The sequence below is a fragment of the Nyctibius grandis genome, chromosome 15, assembly GCF_013368605.1.
Source record: "Nyctibius grandis isolate bNycGra1 chromosome 15, bNycGra1.pri, whole genome shotgun sequence".
In the NCBI taxonomy this organism is placed as follows: Eukaryota; Metazoa; Chordata; class Aves; order Nyctibiiformes; family Nyctibiidae; genus Nyctibius; species Nyctibius grandis.
Window position 1 is genome coordinate 9,686,090 of NC_090672.1, and position 25,430 is coordinate 9,711,519.

General features: G+C 39.0%; 1 protein-coding gene across 7 annotated transcripts in view; it reads right to left on the bottom strand.

Annotated features, from left to right (window-relative positions):
* TEX2 (testis expressed 2) overlaps positions 1–25,430 on the bottom strand; it is a 49,289-nt gene that overhangs the window by 6,138 nt on the left and 17,721 nt on the right. For 4 of the 7 annotated variants that reach the window (XM_068413318.1, XM_068413317.1, XM_068413323.1 and 1 more), the window contains exons 2-8: positions 20,451–22,105; positions 14,282–14,482; positions 12,288–12,624; positions 10,912–11,180; positions 8,301–8,450; positions 6,815–6,914; positions 3,204–3,336 (exon numbers count right to left, since the gene is read on the bottom strand). In XM_068413318.1, coding sequence (XP_068269419.1) covers positions 3,204–3,336; positions 6,815–6,914; positions 8,301–8,450; positions 10,912–11,180; positions 12,288–12,624; positions 14,282–14,482; positions 20,451–22,079 — 2,819 coding nt within the window. In that variant the 5' untranslated portion in view covers positions 22,080–22,105. The remainder of the gene's footprint in view (positions 1–3,203; positions 3,337–6,814; positions 6,915–8,300; positions 8,451–10,911; positions 11,181–12,287; positions 12,625–14,281; positions 14,483–20,450; positions 22,106–25,430) is intronic. The other 3 variants (XM_068413320.1, XM_068413324.1, XM_068413321.1) reach the window with 2 other exon arrangements.

Sequence of the window (25,430 nt, forward strand, 5' to 3'; positions counted from 1 at the left end):
ATTCCTGGACTTCGACTATGGAAGAATTTATGTACACAATCACAGAAAAAAATTCAAATCTTTTAAACGGATTAAAATTAGGGAAGGATACAGTGAATACACTTCAGTAGCAGCAGATCTCTACCGAATGCAAGAGCTTGAATAGTTACACAACACAGGCTTCAAAAGCACACGGTTTTAGCCCTATGGACTATACCCAGGACTATAATATTCTACAGCTTGTTCAGAATACAGTTTATAGCTGTATTTTCTCTCTTTTTTTTGGATGTGTGTTCTTGGAAATTTATTTGAAGCATTTAATAACCTCACACAGGACATGGATTGAGGCTATGGTCTGCTCCTCTGTACATAGAGCAAACTGTTAGTTGCTGCATGAAGTCCTAATGCAAAGGGACAGTTCAAGTACAGCTCACAGTGCACAACCCTCCTCTTTAAGAACTGGAGCAGTAATCCCATGACCTCTCTACGCTGAAGAATTTGTTACCCAGGCTATGGAATCAGAATCGTAAACATCGTCTTCTTACCCAGAGATGCAGTTTGTACCTGCAGAAGAGTGAAAGAGCACACCAAACTGAACCACCTCCCTGAGGACTTAAGAGGGTGGTGGCTGGTTCATGTCACTGGCCCAAATAGCAATGCTGGAGCTGTTTCTCACAGAGAAGTTCACAGTTTTAGGTCAGATTCAAACTACACATTTTCTACCTGGGTGTGACCTCACTTCACTTTCCTGTGCACGTCACACCACCCAGTTCAAAGCACGCCCAGTGCATTTGCAATGCTCTCAAAGGTGTCACCTTCTCACAAAAAGGTGTTTTATTTGCCTAGGTAATGGGGCCCTCTGAAGTGCCTCCACAAGCGTGCACCGACTGGCTAAGACCACAAGATTTCCTCGCATTAAACAAAGCAATAATAAATAAGCTTGAGTGAGATTTCAGGGGATCTCTGCGTACAATGGACCATTTATATGACACAAACATTGGCAGAAAAACACTCTGGAGCTACAGTATTGTTCCTGAGCAGACTGCACAATATTTTATGAATTGCCATTTGTCAGTTTGTTTTTACATGGTACAACATAGCAAAAAGGACTGACGGGGTAAGAAACGGCAGTAACTTTGGGTTAGCCTGCCTGCATTTGCCTAATCTCCAGTATGGTAAAATGTGCTACTGTATTAATTTTATAAAACTGGCAATTAAAGTTTTCCACCCTTTTTGAGAGCTGCATTTTCTTGAGAGTACAGCAAGACAGCATTATCAAACTGTCTAACAGCACACTTCACTTCTAACAGCAACGCAGCAGCAAGGACAGAATGGACTGCAACATTGAGCCATTTGTCTCGCTTTACACTGACAATATCCAAGGACAGCTGAAACTCAGCGCTGCTTCCCCCACCCTCCTCTTTCTGGATCACTAGATGCCTTTCTTACATGAGTTTGTGGCTACTGCATCTCAAGAGGCGGTTTGTTCCAGGCTCTTGAGGGATAGAAGCGAGCGTAAGCAACCAACGTGCATCACTTACAACACGATTGCGGATGCAAGTGCATGCGGAATAGTTTGTTTTGTTACACCAATTGTCAACTGATAATCAAAAAACCCAGTAAAATTAACTAACACGATGGAAAGCATAGATGAGAATCAAACCGTTCTATCCTTCTCAGAGTCTTTGTTTGTTTGTTCATAATATCCATCGTATTTAAGGAAAAAACCCCAACAACCAAAAAACCCTCATTCAAACTAGAATACATTAGACTGTTCTTTCTGTAAAGCTGGCATGGTACCTGGCCCTGAGCATTTGAAACATCACAGCCATGTGCAGCAAGCAATACAGTTAATGGTTATACCTTCAAGTCAGTGGTTGCTTAGCTACAGACATTTACATTTGCATTGCTGGGGGCCTATTGCTCAGCTAGAATCAAGCTGATTTTTAAATATGAAATCAATGTGTTCATTAATTATTTCTGAGGCCATTCTTGCACTGGACAGATATAAAAATACACAAAGAAAATCCTGAAGGGATGGGCAAGAAGAGCAGGAATTCGATTTATACAGACATTTCCTTCTCTATCCCCCATTTTTTGGGTGGACAAGATTAAAGGGATTTTTCAAAAATCACATCTACCAATTATACTGATGTAAAGTCAGAAATATTTATTTCAAGCAGTGACAACAAGAATCTAGGTCGATTTTAAATCCTCTGAGTTTCTACCAGTGTATGAGATCATTCAGCCATTATTTTTTTCGCATTTATTTTCTTGTCATGACTGCACTGTAATATAGTGCTGCTGTAAGTATTACTTCAGGATATCTTAGAATAAATGGTCAGAGCTACGACATGAGCGTACAAAGCATCTAGTATCTTCATTCTGAAAGACCACATTTTATTCATACCTAAACAAATGGCCAAATTTAGAGCACATGTACTTGATTTGTTGGCAGTGGTTGTACACTAAAACAGAGACCACCTACTGCTCAGGGACTGCAGATTTCTTAAGTACAAAGAGAATACAGCACAAGAGGAATCAACACTCCATAGCTGATGGGATGGATATTTTACAGGTGTCACTCACCAGGTTAATACAAATGGACAGACTGATGAAATTCAAACAACATCATAAGAATGAGAGGGAAAGCACAAATATAAGTCAGGTAAGTTACAGTATGTGTGTTTTCTAATTAGTTCATCTATAAGGCTTAGACACTTAGACATAGCAGGTAAAGACAAGTAGGATATTAGGCAAACTGGAGACTAAAGGAGGGGTGTGATTATTCCCATGATGTAATAAAGCTATTTAAAAAGTCTTTACATTACAATTACAGCCTATTTACCTTCCACAGTTGTTCACTATAACATGGTTTACAGCTGTAGTTGTACCATGCCGTGGTAGCATGTTACATGGGTCTGTCTCCAATATTCACATCTTACTGGCTAAGACCCCAAATCAAGCGTAAGACAAAACTAAATTTTAGTCACAGAACATTTTAAAATCCTACTAGAAAACATATTAAAAAAAATTGTACTACAAAAGCCTTTTATGAAGACAATTATCAATGGTGTAATCAAACATTAAAGTTGCACACAAAGGCCAAGTTCTACACTCACTCCTTTCATTCTATTGCAGAGCCAGAGCTGCATATACACAAGGAAAATTTCACTTTTTCACTACGAAAGCTCTCGCTTGATTCTACCATTGTAATACCTTACCCTTCTTTGCCAATCTCTCCAACTTTAAGTGCTTCACCAAGTGGTTCTTTACCAAGTTTGGTCAAGTTCATCTTCGTCTCTAGGGTCATTAGAAAAGATCCATTGTAGGACATTTCCAAATCAATCCAAAGTCCTAAAATTAACAACAACAAAAATATGTCACTTTAAGAACAGTAGCAATCACTTTATTTTAATGTCAAGCCAAAAAAAATAAAAAAGTCTATACATCACACTTTTTCCAAAGAGAAAAACTACTTTTTCATCAACTGATTATGCAATTAATTCACAAATAATTAAAAGCTTATCAAAGCAAGTTTTCTGTTCACATTAAGGCTATGGAACAAAGTTGAATGTTCAGATATGAATCAAAGCCACGCTGAAAGACAGATCAGTGAGTACAGCTAATGATCTAAAAAAAGGAGTGTGATTTACGCACACCTAAACTGCTTAAGAGATCTGAATCACGATAAAGAAAATAGAATGCAATCAGGGATTCACTTCAGAACTATTTACAGTACTGCTCCAAGCCAAACAGTAATGGGGACACTCCTCTATATTACTTATGCTGTCCAAATGAAGCAAAACTTGAAATCCCAGAGCAATATTGCTTGTCACACATCCCAACCTGCAGTCTCTCTTGCATTCAACAATGGTGTATCAAAGCAGCATGAAAAGGTTTGCTCAGTAACTTGGCTATAGGCATTTTTCTTATGACTCACAGCAAACAGGGTCATTAGAACAATTCTAGACGTGTAGTATTAAGTCAAATCCTGTTGTCTGGGCAGATTATTCACTTATTGCAATCACCAAAAGAATTGTCTTGGGAATAATTGCAAGATTAGGTCCTGCCTTTCAAGTGACACCCTGCAGTCCCATTGATTAAAAAAAGCTGTGGGGTATTTGTGATCCAGAGATCAGAAATCAGATGCCACTAAGCACAGATTATGTATCTTCCTTTTCCAGACATTGCAGCTGCACACAATATGTCCTACCAGTATCTGGCACATCAACCACTAATGCTCCTTTTATTTACTTAATCAGAAGCAATTCATGGTAACTACTCTTTGGGTTTGACTGATCTAGAAAATACACACTTTTTCAGTTAAAGAACAACTATTTTCTTTTCTGCAAAAACATATCAGAAGAATGGCATTGTCCCCAGTCCCACCCATTTATGTTAACAGAAATACACACAGGTCTCAAAGACCAGGTCATTGATGCTCTATGAGATTACATGTTGGAAGCAGTACTGAAGGCAAACTGCTTCTTTACTAACCCAAATTATTCTTTGCCATCATACAGTTTTTCTAATGCTGTTCTAAAACAAAACACAAGAACTCAACCACAAGCTTATACAGATTTTTCCTCTTTACAGTAACGAAGTAGCAGTAAGATCATCAGAAACAAGACGACAGCTAAACAGACCTTTTGGATAACCAATGAGTCAGCGTGCTTCAAACGTCAATGCTGTTTTAACAGTAGATCAAATTAAGCAAAGGATGCCATTACTGAGAGGGAAAATTCCTTCTGGCCAGAACACATTCATACGTGTTTTCCATAGGGAAAAAGGAAGGTAGGGGGCATGAAGAATTGGGCAGATGGTACAATTTATTCAGTTATCTGGTTCCCTAGCCTTAACAAGAAGTACAGTAAACACTACAGCATATGCTGTCACCCAAATAGCACTGTATTAACAGAAACAATATTTTTTTTTTTCCCTAACATTGTCTGTTAACAAATTTAGTTACTTAGAGGAGCTATGTAATAAAAAAATATTTTCCTTGTAATCAAGGACTGGTAAAAAAGTATGGATGAAACAAAGCTCATCACGATTAGTAACTGCATTTTAAAGCCTCACAAAAGGCTACCTCAAATGACTGATTGTCTCAAACACTTGGAAAAAAAAATTCTTAAAAGTGTTTGCTCTGGCCTGAAGTTTTAGGATTTTTTATTTTTTCCATGTGTGGTTTATTCATAGGTCAACTTACCAACAAATACATTTATCCTTATGACAACAAGCTTATTTATGACCTTTCAAATACAATAGCAAAACAAGTTCCTTCAGTAATTATTCACTGCAAGCTCTTAAAAACTCAGATACTAAGAGGTCACGTCATTCGACAATATGAAAGAAGTTACAAGGACTACAAATTCTACCATAAATGTTTGCTTGTCACAGTTTAACCGAACAAGAACTTGAAGGAGTTAATTGTTCTCACTGCTGTTGTCGGCAATTAACTGAAGCCAAGTCTTTATCAGTCTCCTAAATCCCACCTCATGACTTAGAACTACAGTCTTTGGTTACAACTAAAGTTATGAGAACAGAGAAAGGAATTCAAAAAATGTTTAAATCTAGGCAAAGGGAAACACTCTGACAAGAACCTCGAAGTGTAAGTTTGTTTAAAAAGAAACCACGAAACCACTTGGCAGGCATCGTATGTGTAATGATTTTTAAAAGTTTTCACTTTGTTTTCTGTAACTCAAAATTTCTACCAGTGGTGAAGCCACTTTGCTACTGGGAACACCAGAGGACGTCATAAGTTCTGTGGAGAACCTGCTGTCCCACGCAGGATGCATATGACAAGAAGCAGAAATATGTTTTTGTTCCCCAAATACAACATGTAAGAGTTGAAAGGGCAGTTTAAAACAAAAATAAGTTGTTTGCCATGCAATCCATAGCTGCACCACAACAGGTCTATTTCCCTTTAGACCAATTAGAAACTTCACCTTGAGTTAAATAACCCTCTTTCGCTTCTCCAGCCCAGGGTAACAATATGGTAACTAAAGGAGTGAATGGAGTGAGAGGAGACAAGTCAGGAAACCCTTAATAATTAACTCAGAAACAATTTAAAATTAAAAACTGCTCTGATTACATGTCTTAGAAGATGGCATCTACCTCTCCTCAGCACGTAGAACACATACTGTTGAAGTTAAAAATATTAACCCAAGTTTGTCTTTTTGTGAAACTACTTAAGTGACAAGAGTATCCTCAAATATATTCCCGTGACCATACGCAAGCCAGAAAGAACAGAAAAGAAAACAAACAGTTCCGATTCATAAAGCAGCAGTATGAAAGTCATTCAGCTTAAAATAATCCATATTTAGTATTAAGGACATAAAATGATGCTGTATTTTTAAGTTTCTTTTCAAAGCAACACCGTATTCTTATTTTCTGAGTTATTACAGTCGTATTTTCTGAATTACTGTTTTTAGAACAGGGCAACTTCTCTTGAAGAGAGCCAAATCTGTTTTCTGCTATGGTACAGAATCAGATCTGTGTTGAGGAGATGTGCATTGCTCTCTGTAGTCCATGACAGAGTATCAGATACAGGTCTGCATCTCTTTTGCATGCAAATTTTAGTTTAGTTCAGTAATTATTTCCAACAGAAAGACATGATCGTATTTCCATATCTATAGAATTATTTTTATACCAAGCCTGATGCTACTACTATTGGAGATAGAGACCACTCAGTATCTCCTCAGAATAAGCTCTTCTTAAGTGTACCTTCCTCTGATTAAAACATCCACAAGATAAACAGATCAAAATTCTGTTCTCCATAGGTATGAAGGCGTGAACCTGGCAAAACCAGAAGAGGAAGCATGTATTTTACCTCTGTGATCAACAGAAGGTTTGAAGGCTTGAAGGATCTTAGGCACTGCTATCCCCATGTCAAGCTCAGTTAGAGTTAGCTCATTCATGAAGTACGGCAGCTAAAAGAACAGAATGTAAAAATCAAATCCATGTTATGGAACTAAACATCACTGTTTCCTGAGAGAAGAAAGGTCATCAAACTTAAGGAATGAATTGAGCTGAAAAGCCACCAGAGAAAGAACACAAATACAATTACACAAGTTTCTTCTATTCTAGGATTTCGCAGTTATCAGTTTCAAAATAATATCTTAGGGAGAGATTCAGCATCCGAACTTGGAAATGTTTTTAAAACTATGCTGGAGTTCAGATGCTGACCTTAAACCTCCAGCATGCCTTTTAGTCAAAGCATGTAAAAAGCTCAAGAATGATATGTGAATAAAAATCAAAGACTTCTTTGGAGTTTAAATTCAGTCACATATTTTATAGTTACAGTTATATCAACATCTCAGCTATTTTATCTTTGGCAAATTCTTTCATAGCACATTAGCTTTTAAATCTGTATCATGATTTTAGTATAACAGAGGCACAGAATCACAATAATTTGGGTATTTACTGTAAGTATTTCTAATTGATATAAATTCTATCTCCTGTGAACAGACAGTGCTTTAACCTATCAAAAATATGTCCTTCCTCCATTCCCAGTCTTTCCACTTAAACTGTTTCCAATGAGATGTTTGGTACCCTGCTGTCACAACTGTGGAAACAGCCAGGGCAGAATTAGGTTACTGCTTATTTCCCAAAGCACAAGCAACACTATCTCACAGCTGGTGCTGGCAGCTGAATTTCAGAGCTGTTGCCAGCAAGACTACATCTTCCTTTGCCTTTAGGAACGGGCAAACTCCTCCCCAAACATCAGGAGCTGAACAGCCCTGTGATTAACTGCTGCTGTTCAGAAGTTACAGAATGCAAAGGGATGACCCAGAAGTCATCCAAAACTACCACTCCTCCCCTCACCCTTTCAGCTTACGCAGTTGATGCACAATTATATGCCATCACCCCACAGACAGCTCTTTCTCTCACTGTTACTCCCACTGACCTCTCCTGCAAGCAGTGTATGTCTGAAGTTAATAGGAGCACATTAGAACTGTGGTTCCCTGATCTCCTCCATCTTAAAAGCATTCTACTATTTCCCAAAGCAGATTTCATAATTTATAAGCAGTTCTATTTATCCCTAAAGTAAATACAATCATACTTCTACATTTTACATAAAAACTTCACAGACACAAATAGTTAATCCAGCTGTAGCTCATTTGAAACTGAAGCAGCAAAGTTAACATGTTGAGATTCTACTGTGAAATGGATAGCAAAGCTGAACTGGAACTCTGCATCACATTTATTTACTTGTCTTTTACATACAAGTGTGATACTACTTCTTTAAAACTCAAAGACTATGTGTTTGTTTTCCTCCACAAGGAATATGTAATGCAAGCCTCCAGATTAGTTACCTTTATTTTGCTAAGTTTCATTTGTATCTTCTTTGACACTAGATCAGACCAATACTTTTCTCCTAAAAAATCCCAAAATATTCTTCCAAGCAAAGCATTCACCCAGGCCTCCTGTTCTTCTTCTTCAGCTTCTACGTGGGCTTCTGGTAACTGAAAACACAGAGCAGGTTATTCAGCTCTATAAATTCTATAAACTAAGGCCAGAAAGGGCCTCATTTACCCTGGGAAGTTCACTGTTATAGCCCGGGTGACCTAAGAACACTGCGTGCTCAGCAGAGATAGCAGTTTTACAACCACATCAGCTGGCCTGACATGAGCTTGCTTGTCATCATCCTGACGTGCAACAGAGTGAATGAGACTGCACAGATACAGATTCACCTCTGGCAATGAAATGAGAAAGTTTTATGTAATTTAACCTCTGGCAGAAAAAGCAGATAAGCCCAGAGTGGGCAGACTTATAAATGTGTCTGTAGTAGAGACACACTCCCTTCCCAATAGGATCTAGAAGAACAGCTACTCTACTCTTCTACCAAAAAATAGGAAAGCAAGACCCAATCTTACATCCTTAAATCCAGTTCAGAAACATCACAAACAGATGACAAACAAATGCAGTACAGGGAAACACACTCTTCCTTCCAGTGTTTGCATATAGGATTCAGGAAACCGTATTGTTCCTTCTGCTGCATTAAAGGTTTTGTTTACAGTCCAAGAGGATTAGGTCCTGATCTTAAAACACTGGGAGATACACGTTCAGATGGTACATCACTGACTGGAGACATGAAAGCAAAGGCACCTGAAATAATTTTGGGTGTGTACATGCTATCTTGTATGTCATCAAAACCAGGAGGTTTCCATGAAGGAAAGACAACATATTTAACATCTCTCAACTGCCTGCAATGAAAGAAGAATTTGCCTTTCTACCTGTACAGGTAGAAATCCTGAAGCCAAGAGAAAAGCAGTGGTTTCTAAAAGCAGTCAGGTAGACACTACAGTTCTGAACATCATTTCTTGGCAGTGACTGCTCCCAATGCCTGCAGCCTCACGCAGGCAGAGTTGCTGGGTTAGAAGCTTCTGCTGTGACGCACGTTTCCAGCCAGCACCGTTGATCTATTTATAGAATGATTTCTGACACGTGCCAGATTCAGCAGCAAATTTATCACTGCTTCAGGGATTGTCGGGGGCTAGAATATCTTTCTTCCTGGGGGAACACAAGATATGTTTATTCATATGCTATACTGTGGCCTCCTACTCTTTCCTGGACATTGTATGAAAGTCCATCAACAAAGATGTGTGACATGAATCACATTTTTTAAATGAATGGTGATCGTACTTCACCTTAAGGATCCATTGATTAAAAGTGTTGTGCTTTATACTAAGGTTCTGTTTACTAAGAGTGATTCAAATGCAGTCCAAGAGACCAAAGGATTAGTCGGAGCTATAGACATTGTTCACTATTACGCTGCTACATACTACACAATACTAACACATCAGCCATTTAGTGTTGCTTTACAAGACATTTAAAAAAGGAAACCATACGATCCATCTATCCATGCCTTATGTCTTTTGAGCAAGACTGCCCAAATCAAGCTGTAGTCTATGCAAGACCCAATTCCATTTCTGTCCTTCAACCAGCCCAAGCAGCACGTATACCGCAGAAAAAACTGTCCCACTGTCATAAAGCCACAGCCAGAGGACCATCAGATACATACTAAAGGCAAATTCCTAATCCTATTCATGGCACCAGGGCCAGGACATCATTCTGGAGAAGAACTGAAGAAGTTATGCACTTTCTGAAACATGCAACAGAAAAACAGTTCTCAGGTCCAAGATAAAAAGCACTGCTTCATGTGGTCCAGAGAGCATGAGCAAAGCCAAATGTAGGGCTGAAAACAGAATTTATAGTGTAATATCTGCAATGAAGAACTGCTACAAACAGCATCCAACTTATACTTGTGTTATATGACAATTCTGTCCCAATCAGGTGCTCAGATGCACTCAGGAATGGTAAAAGGCCTTTAGCTCCCCACTATCAGCAGAAAATTAAGATCAATTTTACTACCAAGTACTAAAAATTCTACTTAAATTGTTTCAACAAGCCAGGACCTCAAAAATATGCTTTTAGTTCAATCTACTTTAGAATCTACACAGAAAAATTTATCTTTTTACTGCTATTGGGAAGTGAGGTTTGTGGAGTTTTGGTTGATTTTTTTATTTGCTTGTTTTGATCTTAAGCATAAGATTCTTGTGGGACCAATGGTTTTTAGGACACACCTGCGCGTTCCTAATGAAGAAAATCTACAGCCATATTGCCTTCAGCTGTACAATCTTTTAGGTATAAGATACTGCAAAAGCCAGAAAAACCACAGATGTTCTTGGGAAACAAGAAATCAAACTAAATCAATGAAAAACTTGTATGTTACATTAAGAAGAAACTGTGGTCACAGGAGAACTGTCAAGTGTGAAAGCCCCCACGGAATTTATAAAAAGTTTAGGTCCAACCTGTAGTTAAAGAAATTAATTTTTCTTTCTACGTAACTAATTTTTAAAGTAGTAGTTAACAGGATAAAATGTATCATCACCTCTGATGCATCTTTTTGGGGAAAAGTATTACCTTTTTCACAGCTGTAGGGCTGCTATCTGCACTGAGGACTGGACTACCCGAAGGGCTTTTCTTTTCATGTGGGACACACTTTGCCATATAAACACTGTAGTCCAGAAGCATTTTCTGCCGCATATTGCCAGCCAGATCCTTGTGCTTTGGCTGGGATGCAATTTCTTCTGCACTTCCCTTGCTGCTGCTTCGGCTGTGTGTGAGAACTCCAGATTGACTATCAGTTCTGCTGTGTGTTGGCAAGATCCCTAAATCGAAAGGAATAATACCTGTTTAACAGAAAAGGAACCTGATAGTCAAATAGCAGAGTGTATGGTCAAACACTTAAAGGAACAAAATTAACATTGCACACTCATTTTGAAGGGTAAAAGTAAATTCCACTACTGTGTGCTTAGGTGGTCCTAAACCCAAATTAGTAGTATTTGCTATGATTCAGCACTCAGCAGGATGTGTGACTGGAAAGCTCAGCTGATCAATAGCATATTTAAATATGGACACTCACATATGTACAACATATGGCAGAATTCCCAACAGCCCTGCTGGGGAATGCCTAAAATAAAAGTCAGGTGATGAAAATGTACCTATAACTAAACTTTTTTATTATTATTATTTAATTATAGGCTGTTACAATTAAAAGGACTGTCAAAAGCATGAAACTGTTAGAATTTTAATTAGCTATTAATTTTGTATTTGCATTTCAAGTTATGTGCCAGAAACAATGTTAACCAATTTTTAAAAAGCTTCTCAGAGAACAAAGACAGAAAACCATGAGTCATTCACATTTAAAACTATATCAGAGGATGTTTTTAAATTAATATTTCAAACATTTGATCAACATTGTAGACTAACATGTTTGTTGGTTCAGATATATGTATTAGCACAGGACTTTTTATTTAAACACAAAAATGTGTTTGCTTATGACATTAACCCATGAGAAAGCTCTTTAGTCTTCACAGGAGACGAGTGGAAAGAAGGATGGAGGAGGAAGAACGGGTACTATAAGGACTGAGTCTAATACTGCAAATATTGACATCAGTTCCAACAGTACAGAGAGAAAAAAAAAAAGATTTGAACAATTCATCCTTACAAAAATTACGGGAGTTGTTACAGTCACTGAAAACTAGTGTATTCACATAGAACAGTCTAAAAATAGCAAGAATAGCTGGGGCACACAGCCAAGCATACAGCCAAGAGAGGAAAAGGCAGGGTGGGAAGGTGGGAATGAGGGAAAGATAAGGAGCAGAAGGGCGTCTTTACTATTTTTTGTCTGTAAAGATCACTATGGCTCCACAGTTGCTATAACTACCACTGTGAAAACACAACTTTGGTTTGTTTCTTTTAATACACACTTCTACTAGAATACAAAATTTGAATACCTGGCTTGCTTCCACATAAACTGGATGGCTTCTTTGCTTCAGACTTCAGCTTGGATGCGAGAAGGAACCTTCTGAACCATTCCTCCTTCTCCCTACCTGTCCTTCCAAAGAGATAAAGCACTTGATCCTTTTGGCTAGTGTATTTTGCTCCATCCTGAGGTTTCTTGGATTCTTCATTGTTCAAGTCTGCTTTTTCAGCAGGTAACTTTTCCTCTGTATTCTCTTTATCAGTCTGGGCCTTAGCCATAAAGTCATCCTGTCTAGCAAGTTCAATGCAAATCGGGTACTTCTTATTCCAAATCCGTTTCCGTGCCAGACTCTTAGGAACCAGGGAAATCTGAAGGATAAATACAAGGGTTAAATTAACTTATTTTTCAGTTGTATCGTCTATGTTTCTATAGTCACATAAAGAACAGAGGAACATGACAGATACAGATCCTACACTGGAACTGCCGAGTTTAACTGACTCTTAACTTATAGGTGGTTTATGTCCAATCCACTGCTGTCACTAGGTCTTTGGTGAGCCATAGCCTTGGAATTAAAACAAAGACTAAGTAGCTTAGACTTCTACAATCATGTGGAGAAACTCAGTTTTCATTTAAGAGATCTTATTCTCATAGTTACGCAGAAAAAGTAGAAAAAACAAGAACCTCATTTCTGTGACCATGGAGTACGTAAGAAGAATCCAAACTGAGTTTTAAAACTCAACTTTTCAGGCCCACCTCATGAAACTGAGTGTTTGAAGTTGGCAACATCAAGTTGAAGTCACATCAAGTATGTAAGAATCAAGGAATAAAAGTGATCTGCAGATAATTATATTCTAAATTCAGTATATTCAGAGATAATTGAGACAATGCAAGTGATGAGAAGAGTGATAAGAGTTAAGAATTCTAATCTAGGGGCTGAACTTACTTGCGTTCTCCAAAAACTGTGGGTAAATACCTTGGAGAATAGCCATAATTTGCTTATTATATTAAGGGCACCCAGCAGTTTTGCAACTATCAGGGTGAGAGGGTGGGGAAGTACTGGAAATTTTTCTAAGATACCATGAGGAACGACTGTCAGCCAAGCGCTCTTGTAGCATGTGATAGCTTTGCTTGTCTTCATTATGGGAAAACAGATCTGCAATAGGCAAGAATCTAAGTTTTTGCTTTATTTTTTTCACTGTCTTCCTTTAATGGAAAGCAGAGCTGACAGCAAGGTCCTTTCCCATCCTGATTTCAGGGAAATGAAGGGAGGTTTTCCTCACTGTCGCCTTGGTCTCCCTCTAACTCCCACAGTCAATTGAAGCATAGTTTCCTCCTACATCTGTACTGCAAAGGCTCTCTATTGATGCAGCACATTAAAAAAATCCATTCTTTTAATAATGGGGTATTGATGTATTACTTAATACAATGTCAATGGAATCAACTTCACATGGCAACTCTTCACAATTTCAGGGAGGCAAATAACATGTAGGAAAACTGTCCCAGCATTATTCTTGATGCACTCTTCCAACTACAAAAATCCCAATCTCCTTCCCTAGACAGTGGGTACCAACAGCAAGTCGTGTCTGTTCCAGCCACCTTTCACTCTCCTCTTTTATATCCATATACAATATACATCCCACCTTCAAGTGAAATGCAAATGTTGTCTGAACTGCCTTGGGATAGAGATAACTACCAAAGATTATGCATTTTGGTGTAAGCTTCAGAACAGTCACGCAGTAATCTAACGTATGGGGAACAATTCTCTAAACTCCCACGTGTTAACTTCTGCTTTGAACTGACAGAGGAAAATGATGCTTTTCCTTTACTCTGTAAATATGTACTTTTTTCTAAATCCTGCTCAATCTTCCTCCCCAGCACAATCTTTTGCAAATTAGTCACGACAACAGTTTTGTTTACATAACGACAGCACATGAAACTAGAGGAGTGAAAAAAACTTCAAAATTTAAAAAAAAAGAGTTTCAGAGCATTCTTTGTTAAAATCAGATATAAGTAAGGGACACTCACCTTACTCTCTGTAAGTTCATAAATTTTCTGGCTGACATACGTGACTTCAGGCTTTGGCTCATTGTATACAGCCCTTCTAGAAATATTTTTATTGGGTTTTGAAAGTCGTAAGGTGCTTCCTTCGAGTCGCACATAGACAGAGTGAGTCAATGTAGCATGGTATGTTTCTGGATCATAATTATAAATTTCATTCATCCATCCCTAGAGGAAAAAACACTCGTTAAGAGGCTTTTAAGCTGCTGGAAAACTAAGTACAGCATGTACATAAAAGTTTTAAATAATCACCCAAGCTTTTGCCAAAGTTATTGCACTTACTGCACAAATACAACAAAGCAGTAAACACCCTAAATGAGGTAGCACTAAACTGACAGCATGAGATGAGGACTGTATCCCAAGCACACAATTTGTGTTTCTGAGTAAGTCATTTTGGATACATAGCGCAGTGCTCTTCCACCTCATCTTCATGAAACGCAGCGAGACCTGCGGACACGGGCTTGCTGGGAAAAGCCACAAGGCAGCCCGTAAGGGCATGCTGCAGAGCAGCCCCGCTGCTTACAGCAAGCACGGACATCGTAATCACCAACAGTCAAGGCAGAGCAAACAGTCTGTCTGCTTGTAGACAGCACTGACATTTTAATCACCAACAATTAAGGACTGAGTGGAAAACCACAACAGAGTTTGTTTTAACGCACTGTCATTGTTTAACATCATTTAACATGTTGTTTAACTGCCCAGTTACAACACAGGAGTCACATACGTGGATTAAATTTCATTTGTTTCTGTGCAGTGAAAGAAATAGAAAACAAACAAACCAGCCCTGCTTTAACAAGCCTGTAAGCGCTGACTCTCTATGGTGGTGATGTTACTCCTCTTCCCTAACATCTGGTTACAGAAAACACAAGATGATAAATGGGGCAGAAGACAAGCCAGAATACTCATTCAAGGAGGACAAGTTTTCCTTCTCTTAACCTGCCCTACAACATACTTTGGTAATTACTTCTACTTCTACCTATCAAAACCTTAATTCGGCACACTCAATATTCATTAATGTCAACAGAAAGCGAAGTAGATAGACTTAAACAGACCTACCCTAGAGCACAAAGTGGAATGGCATCTTTATAGTACAGTAGGGGGGAGAGCACCTGCTGCTGGGAAGTGGGGAGAGCTGAACGAGCACCCCTAGTATTCCTCAAAACAAAAAAGTTGTAACTACCTTAAGCAAAACATCTCAGAAATTACTCCAACATTTTAACTTATTGAAGAAGTTTCCACCCACAAATAGAAACATAGAATTTATTTTAATGCTCATTTACTTCACTGCCACATAATTTCTCTAAGTAGACAGCATACACTTTCTTAGGTGCTTTAGTAACAGTGACATCTATGTTTTGCTTACTCTAACATCTAGCTCCAGTTTCACTATAAACCCTGAAAAATCTAGATAAATTAGCATTTCTTTTATATTCAGGAAAGATTAAGTCATTCATTGCTCAGCTCCAAAGCAGACTACCTCTTTTATTAACAGAAATACCAATACCAACACATGCTCTTTGAAGAAGCTTTATGCTTGGGGTTTTTGCTTACACTGGGTGAGATACAACTGCTATATAGGAAACACAATGCATGAGGAAAAATCTTCTATAAACCACCAAGGTTCTGCACAGCAGGACTGATGTTTGTTTGAGCACATCCCATTTCCTTCCTAGAAATTATTAAGCCAAGACATCTTTGAGCAGACAGCAATTAATTTTCAGCCAGGAACTCCAGCTGGAGTTACTGAAGCACAAGGACATCACATGAGTCGCCTAAAGCCACCATGAGCCATTCACTCTGTGCAGAAGCGGAGTATCCATATGGCCCACAAATGTCTGGGGAGACTCCCACCTGCCTCCCGGATCAGATCTCCGAGCTATTTCTAGCTCAGACACCCAAGTCTGGAGCCTGCAGCCAGGCAAACATACAGACGAAAATCTGCTGCCTCAAAAGTTTATCGCCTTCTCCTGCAAGGCAGTTCAGCCGAAGACCACACAAGCTGGCACAAAGACAAGGGGATACTTGGAAAGTGGATCTTTATATGAACCTTGGCCACACAAGCCCTTTTTATAACTATAATAAGCCATGATATTTTCAGTGGAAGGGTTGGAAACCTCCAGGTATGTGTGGTACCCAAGAAGGAAGGTCAGAGTACACTTGAAGCTTCCTTAACATCCTGATCGAGATGGAACTCGCTGGAGTTTTCCGACATCAGCACTTGAGCTGAGCAGAGTACATGTAGCAATGAAAACAAGGTGTGATTTACACATCATTTACTTGACTGCCATGTACCATAGTAGGAAGTAAAAATCCACAAACATAGCTTCAAAGATGAAAAGCTGAGAGTTAAGACATCAACACCTTGGGACACACATCAGATACACAAACTTTGCTACACCTTCTCAGCAGCTATACAAGCGTTATCCAACACCCTTATAGTCATGTTTAATTTTACTCCTCCAGCACATACTGAGATGCCATAGCCACATCTGTGATAAAAAGGCGCAAGGCCCAGGGTACATTAAGTGACTTAACCAAGTCCAACGACTTAACCAAGTCCAGTGAACAGGGGTCTGAATTTATCTGGTATGTCATCCAACAGACCAGCACCTTTCCTATCCCTTTTCTTCTGTAACAGTGCCAGTACCAGCCTTTCTGCCAGAAGATTTCCTTACCCTGCACACCTAAACAGCAGAGGAGAGGCCCTTTTGAAGACTGCCACCTTCTTCCCAGCAGCAACAAGACACACTGAATTTAAAGGTTAAAAATAAGCAAAACAATCTCTGCTTCCTTCAGTTTGTATATTCCCGCTTCTCTTTTGGCATTCAGGAGCCCTGGAAAATCCCACCTGTTTTTCTGATCCCTACCATGCGCCCAGGCTTTCCACTACAAACAACTAGACTAGCCGTACAATCTGCCAAACACACAATTCTCAAACCCCGTACTGCCGCCTCCCCTGCTCACTGTACGTAACAAACCCAACAGAAGGGCGAACACTGCTTCTCATAGCACAACCATCACGTTATTAGTGACTGAAGGACCTGTCCAAGACTTTTAATGATTTTCAGCTGCCTAAGGAACTGAACCTTCAGAATCTAGAACTGACAGAAGATAAATACATTTACTGCCTAAAACAGCAGCCTACATAGTGATTTCTACACAAGGAAGAAATTGGCTGCTTCACGTTTTTGAGGCATAGCCCAAAAAAACCAAAAGATACACAAGTGTTTAGATTCAAATATTTGGAGTTTTGTGTTCAGACGGTACCTAGCCAACAGTCAGGATGAAAGAGATACCATACCGCATTACTACAAGCCCACCTCGTATATACACTTTTAGTTCCCTAATTTCTAAGGATGCACCGTTTCCTTTTTGCACTCAACTTTCAAGTTATCCTGTAACACAGAGAAACATTGCATGCCTGAGAGTGAAATGTTAATACTTCACCAAATGAAGATTCTTCGCTCTATTAATGAATCTGAAAACGTGTGCCAGCTGCAGGAATCTTTTTCCCCCCATGTATCTAACAGTATTAAAGGGCGAAATGACACCATCTGCCTTCTCACTCCAGCAATTTTAATTTTTGTAAATTGTTTCATCTAGCATAAAAACAATTTTTAAGAAGGTTATCCAAGAAACCCCAAAATTCATTCCAAAGTTCCTGCATTTTAAGAACAATTTTAGCAGAAATACCTCTGCCCTTCTCTTTGCAAACCAAACTGGAACAAAAGATTCACAGCCTACGGAAAGCATTTTGCAATGCATCTGAACAGAGAAGTTATGTTACCATAACGTGCTTGCAACAGATGAATTTTCCCAAACTACTGAAACAACAATGGATTTCCTTGTGTAGGAGAGGAGTGACTGTATGATGGGTCTTTTTTGTACTAGCAAAGTTGTTAAAATAAGAAATTTAGTAATTCAGGGAGGACAATGACCATAGTCATATGCTACTCTGCAGCTGCTTGCCATTTACACTGATCCTGTGATCTCCATTTATAAAGGTCAGCAGCTGCTCTGAATTCACAGCTGAAATTAGGAGAAAGTGCCTCACCATCAGACTGGTAACTAACCTGAAAAAGTATCTGGTTAGAATATTGGGCAGCATAGCTTTTATAGCAAAGGTCACGGTTATTATCCAAAAACCCACACATGCACTAACAAGATCTGGCCTGTTTGTTAAGACAGCAGAGACTGAACTTGCACAGGTCTGTGGAACACAAGCACTTGCATGAAACAGCTGTAAAAGGCCCACCCTGCTTAACTTTTCCTCTTTCATGACTCCAGGCTGCAAATTTCTTATTCGAACTGCAGTTTAACAGAATAATTCATGCAAGTAAGAACTGCAGAGTCAGGCCCTGTAGAGTATCAACTTTTTAATGTTACTTAGTATAAGATCTCAGGCATGTTATACCTTAACCTGAGAGGGGAGGTTGGGGGGAACTGCAAAAGATCCTTATGAAGGACCCAGAGAGCTGGGGGCACAGACCAGGTCTGCAAGTAAAAATAAATAAAAATCATTACTTCTATGGTATTTTCAAATACATAAATAAAAGAATCAGCAAGTCAACTTCACAATACAAGCCCAAATCTGGATTAAAACTGCCCCCAGCATTTCTTAGTTATGCCTTAGTAATCTGATATTAACAGACTGATTAATATTCATTATCATTAAATGATAAAATCAAATGCTCTAGCACTGAAATTCTTGACAGACTGTTGATCACTCAAGTCACACTAATTGTATTAGGATCCCTCTCATTACCACTATTTTATAATACTTCAATAGTATTTTGCTTGATAAATGAGGAAAAATATAATGTGGTCTTTTGATCTTTTATTGACAGGGAATCTAAAGACAGAAAAAAGGGCTAAGGTGGGCAGAAGTAACCATCACCTTAACTGGAAAACCCATTTGTCTGCCAGAGGCCACTATCAAACATGAAATCCCTTGGGTGATATTCTGGAACAGCATGCTGGTAAAAAGCCTCCCCTTTCTGTACAGCTGTGGTTCAAAAAGCTTCACTTCTCCAGCAGGCACTGCCAACACAGTCTTCTCAAAAAGTTCCTTCTAATGGAAAGGGTAAATTTATCATTTCCATTTTAGCTGTTACTTAAAACCTTTTGCATCAGCCAGCACAACACTTGAGAAAGCCAATAAGGAAGGTAGAAAAGACTAATGCATTAAAGAAGAAAAAAAAATGTGAGCAGAGGAAAAAAAAGGAAAAGGAAGCTAGAGAACTGAAGACTAAGGGAATAACAAGATAAGAAAACATACACTGAAGATGCAGGGGTTTTGTGTGCATTTTCTGGTGGGGGGATGTTCTCCCTCCAATACCAAAGACATTTGAGTGAAATAAGTACAGAAATCTACAGAAGCACACATTAACCAGCACACAGTGTTTCATTCTTTCAGATTGCAAAGGAACAATTTTGGGAATATTAATGTTCAGGTATTTTGGGAAATGCTGAGGGGAATTTTCTACTTGTTCTTGAAACATGGGATTTACAAAGCCAGCGCTCAGGCACCCATTTTACTGAACTGTAATCCAGATTATCCAGTACAACATTCAAGATATCAGCACACAGAACCACAGACATCATACCCCATTAGTATGTCCCTTTCAACACTCATTCTTACTCCCATTCTAATTAGCTAATGTTTGAGAAGAATCCATATGCTCTCCAATTATCTATGCTTTACTTGAACATGCTTTTGAATTTGCTTAGACTGAACAGACAAGACAGACAAATTACTGCCTAGACAGTAGAATACCCCAGAAACAAAATACATCTCCCAAGACGCAGCTTCAAGCACAAATGTTACTTTACACACTCAGCTCTGACACTGCTCGCTTGCAGTAGTTCAGATGGATCATTTCAAATCCACCAGCAAAACGATTTGCCCTTTCACTTTTGAAGCAATTCTGTTCTTCTACTAATCCTTAAGGACATTGAAGTCTTACACATTCTTGGATACTAAACCATTTGTGCCCCTGCCAAAGCTGCCCGACCTTAAAACTATACTTTATTTATAAATAGGGATAATTCAGCTCATTCCACCTTCAGAATAAATCTAGTTTACTACTTCTACCCACAATAATGCACACAGATACAGAAAATGCCATGACCTCACCTTCAGTATTTCAGGTTCTTTGATGTCTAGAGCTCCTGTATTCCATTGCTTTTTCATACTTTTATGCAATTCAAGATATTCATGAGTACGTGGAGTAAGAAGCCAAATCACACAGACAGCTATCATAAATCCAAGGGCCATCCCAAATAAGAGTCCACTTAAGTAGCCAGGGAGAGGGACAATAAAGTAAGCATAGACTAACAGTGTTAAGAAGTATAAAGTTTTCACTGGTATTTCAGGCTGTTGCACATACGGATTATTTTCATTTTCACTACTGAGCATAGTACCATTTTCCTCAGTCACCTCAGGTTCAAGCAAAGGTTCAGTAGGTTTATCAGCTTTGCTTTCATCCTCTAGGAAGGAAAAGTCTTCAGAATACAGTTCACAAAACTCCTCATCCTCTCTGCTTGCTAGTGCAGACAACGAACATTTTTCAAGTACGAGTGAAGTTTTCGAACTCACGTCCTTTACGCTTGCAGACTGAGGGCTTTTGGTCTCTGTCTCTTTTGCATGTTCCTCAGCCGCTTTTGACTGATCGTTCTTATTCAGGTTAGAGTCACTTCCATAGAAGTCCCCTTCAGAATCACATTCTTCTTCCTTAATGCTGTAGTTGTTATTGCTTTCCAAATGGCCATTCAAACTGGAAAGGTTTGAGAGTTCTGAAGCACTTGAAGATAAGGCTTTGGGCCTGTGGCTACTACTTTCATCACCCATTATTTTACTGAGCAGCTGAAAAGGCTCATAGATTACTTCAGAAAGGCGTCTTTTAGTATCTTCAATTTTAGCCTCCATTTCAGGTACTTTAAAAAAGGAACGAGTGTCAGAGGGAGACGTTAATGGAGACGAGGGGGCAGTTTTAGAATCACCACCTGTAGCTCGAGGTTGAGTGAACTGTTTGAACAGATGCAAGTTCAGCTTTGAGTCAGGTGGCTTGTAAGACACAGCTTCAGATTCTTGTTTAGAAGTGTCTGTAGACAGAGATTTCACTAAGGTTTTCATTAACTGTCTATGTCGCAACGGTGGGGTGGGTTCTTTTGGTTCCACATCTGTTGAAAGGGACTTGACTAAACCCTTAAAAGGCTTTGAACTAGAAACTGTGGATGATCCACTAGAGCAGACAACTGATCTGGAAGGAGATGAGGATGGGGAAGACGACAGGCTGGACTTCTGTTCCACAGCTGGTAATGCACCTGATAAGCTCACTGTATGACATGAGTGTGATGATGGAGACAGGACTAGTGGCACTGCACTGAATACTTGGGATGTGGAAGGAGAATCCAACAGCTTTACAGTCTCTGCAGCTGGCAGAATTGCAGGCGATGAGGACAGTAGTGATGCAGAGTTGGCCACGTTAAGCGAGGTAGCTGGACCAGAAAAATCATGGCCGGTATGCTCAAAGCAGAGGTCTTCCTTGGCTTCAAGTGCTGTTACAATGCTTTGGTCATCTAGTTCCTCATCAAGAAATTCCTTAAACTCCTCTTCCTCCTCTTCTTCCTCCTTCCCAAATGCAGAGAAATGAATAGTGATGGTTTCTCGGGAGACAGATCGTTGGACCTGCACTTTTGGTGCTGACTGCTTTGAGGACATTTCACCAGTTTTCTCTGCATGGCTACTGTTCTGACTTGTCATTGCAGGTCCCAGAGATGCGTCAGAGTCTGTGAAGAAAATGTAATACTATGTTAAATGCTTTTTCCCCCCCTTCAAACACCCTTATTTTCAAGCGTTAAGCCAACACAAGAGACAGGTCATACGCAACAGGTCAATCAGTTGAAAATTAAAACATTCTGGACACTCTTCGTCTCCTAGGATTTAAAGCTGTCTAGTCAAATGATGGACTGTCACTAAAGAAATTGACTGTAGATTTATTTCATTGCATAAAACATATCCATGTTTTAGTTAATACCCCTATTAAGCAGATTCACATCTGCTTAACTACCTCATTCTTAGCATCATTGAATGCAAGAACAAAGTCAAAGGCAGACAAGGAGAAAAACATGCTTAGAACTGTTTGCTAGTTAATGTGTTTCCACATAGCACAAAATGGCAATATTAAGAAGTGCTGTGCTGTCAAAATTACCTTCAAGTGTTCTGAAATTATAGTCCGTTTCGGATGCGCCACCCTCCTATTTTCCCCATTAGATGTACTTCTGAGTTCCAGAAGCCCCATCCCACCCCAGCACACTGAAATTCTTCACTCCTAACTCTCAATTCCTTCTACATACAATAATCAATGCTATTTCTTCTAAACAAAGCAAATTTGAAACTCAAAGCAAGGTCAGAAATACGTAAACGTCTTCATGTGTGGGACAGTACCCTCTCTTGTATACCTGTTTGAACTGGTCTATAGGAAACAGAGATTTAAATTGTATTTTATCATGTATGTTATCATGGTTTACGGTTTGAGTCAATGGTCTTAAGGGTCTTTTCCAATCTAAATCATTCTATGATTCTATGTAGTCTTTGTCTTTCCAGGTTTTGCAACCTATGGACAAATGATCAGGATACACAAAGGTCCGATAATTGCAGGCAAAACAAAGCATAATTGGACAGAACTTAATTTTAAAAGTTATCCTCCTGAATTCCAGGGCTAGACATCCTTTACCAATGTATTTTAGCAGAACCCCAGTAGCTTCAAAAACTTCAATAACAGACAGTATTAAACTAACTGTTGTCAAAAAGACATGAGTCAGACTTCCGCAGATACAGCGTGTTTGAGATCTACCTCAGATAATGTATATACCCAAAGAATTTATTACTGCTAGCAGTTCTGCTGTAAGAATGTGTAAGGACACTTCAGTAGAGGCAACTGTTCTCCCTGATATAGCAATAGTACTTTCTGAAAATACCAGCCTCTGATCAGATCCGTGCACACAGGCTGTTTATGCGATAGCTACACCAACACACCTGCCTTTCACATCCATTATACCCACACGTTATTTCAAGCATTTTATTGACCCAGGAAAGTGGACTTAGCATATATTTACATGAAGAGGAAATACCACACATTTAAACCAAGACACTGGTGACCATACACAAAGATGGATCGGGAATTACAAGATTAGCTCTGCCTTTCCAGCTGTGAGGCAGCACTTCATCTTCATTGTCAAGGCAGCAAGTTTACCACTTCAGTAACTGAATTATTTTTCAGAAGCTGTTAAAATGCTGTAATCAAACTGTCAACTTGAATTAATGAGAGGCCTTTGCTGATGTTTAAAGAGCAGTTGAGAAGAATGATTATGTGGTGGTGAAGAAACGTGCACTTCACAGTTATGATATCAGATTGTATTATCCAGCAAGCCAGTGCCACCTGTTCGTCATCATCTCCCTACAAAGGTTGTAGCGCTTTATACTTGCTAATGGAGCTGTTCATGTAAACATTTTTTAACCTGTCAGTAAAATGAGCTGTGTTAAACATTTTAAAATAGCAGATCTTTGCCACCCAGCTTACCTAGTAATGTTGGAACAGAAGTATCTGTCCACAACTTCCTACTCACTCTAGTTGTCCATTTTATGGCTGCTAAATTGTTGACTAGTTTATTCCTTGCTTCTTCTAGCATTTGCGTGCTTCCCAATCAGGTTGTACAGAACAAGCTGGACTCTATCCTGCTTCATGCAAAGCCTCCAGAAATTTTAATTTCAGTTTTCAGTCCCAGTTCTGCTGCATACACCAGGGAGCCAGCTGGGGTTCAAAGAACCAAAAGAAGCTTTGAGATCCTAGTCATGCTTTCGCTTGACACCTAACCATTTTTCTGACAAACTGCTTAAGAGGCAAAATTCTGCCTCAAGATCAGGTTCTGGCTTCAGCTTTTATCATGGAACTGTTTTCTTCTGTCCTACCCAAAATCCATCTGACATATCAAAGTAGCAGTATTAAATAGAGAACTCACTTTCAGTGATGGAGGTGTACCTCCAGCCCACTTAAGACTCAGAAGATTGTTACCCTTCCTGCCATATCTGTGGGTCAATTATTTACCCCAATAGTAAGAACTCTCAGTTATTCAGAAGTTTAGATATGCATTTATCAGTCATACATATATATAACTTGGTGAGTGTTACAGTTGGTAAGAAACTTGGGTCTTTCTTTTCCCTGTTGGATTAGCACGCTTGGGAACCACCAGAATCCATGCTTCCTATGGACACAGTTCCATTTCACATAGTTCAAACTTCCCAATTTTTTAGACAAATGCACTCAAATTTATTTTGGAGAAGGAAAAAAAATCTACTACTGGACAAGATATGTATCCAACCCTATTTCCATTTTCCTAGTGCTGGACCATCAGCTATCACACATCTCTAACATTTTGTGCCAGTTGTGAAATTGTAAGACTAGCAAACCAAAATTTGAAAGTACAAAAAACCCTACACATCTTCCAGGTCATTGAGCCATTACAACACTATACACTAAGGAAGGAAAAGACAAAAACAACAACAACAAAAAAAAAAAAACCATGCAAAAGCTGCACTTGTACATGATGCTGTTGGCATCAGCTTGAAAAGTCTGACCCTTTCTCTTCTGCCCATTCAGCCCTAACTGTGTATCAATGATCTAGCAACACAGGAGAAAAATATTAACTACTCCCCCACCCCAAATAACACTTCTAGTGTGTTATTGTCAATCAGCTAGAAATTCATGGGTTTGGTTAGCTCTTTATCACACTATGTTTACACTGTACAGTTAATTACCTTGTGTTTAAACATCAGTTGCCATGTTGTGCTAATGCAGTGCTAATTACCTGAAACAGATGAAGTTTACTTGTGTACACCAAGTGTACTGAAAAAAAAAGATTTTACTGCTTGCTGAACAAGCAAGATTTTTTTTTTTTTACATCATGATTAACTAGTTAACACAGAAAGCAAAGCAATTCTTGATTAGCCACTTGCCTACCGTTAAACATGTTACTATATCATTAATTATGTCTTATAAAAGCACATTCTTAAATCAGCACTATCAACAGCAGAATATTAGCATAATCCAACTGC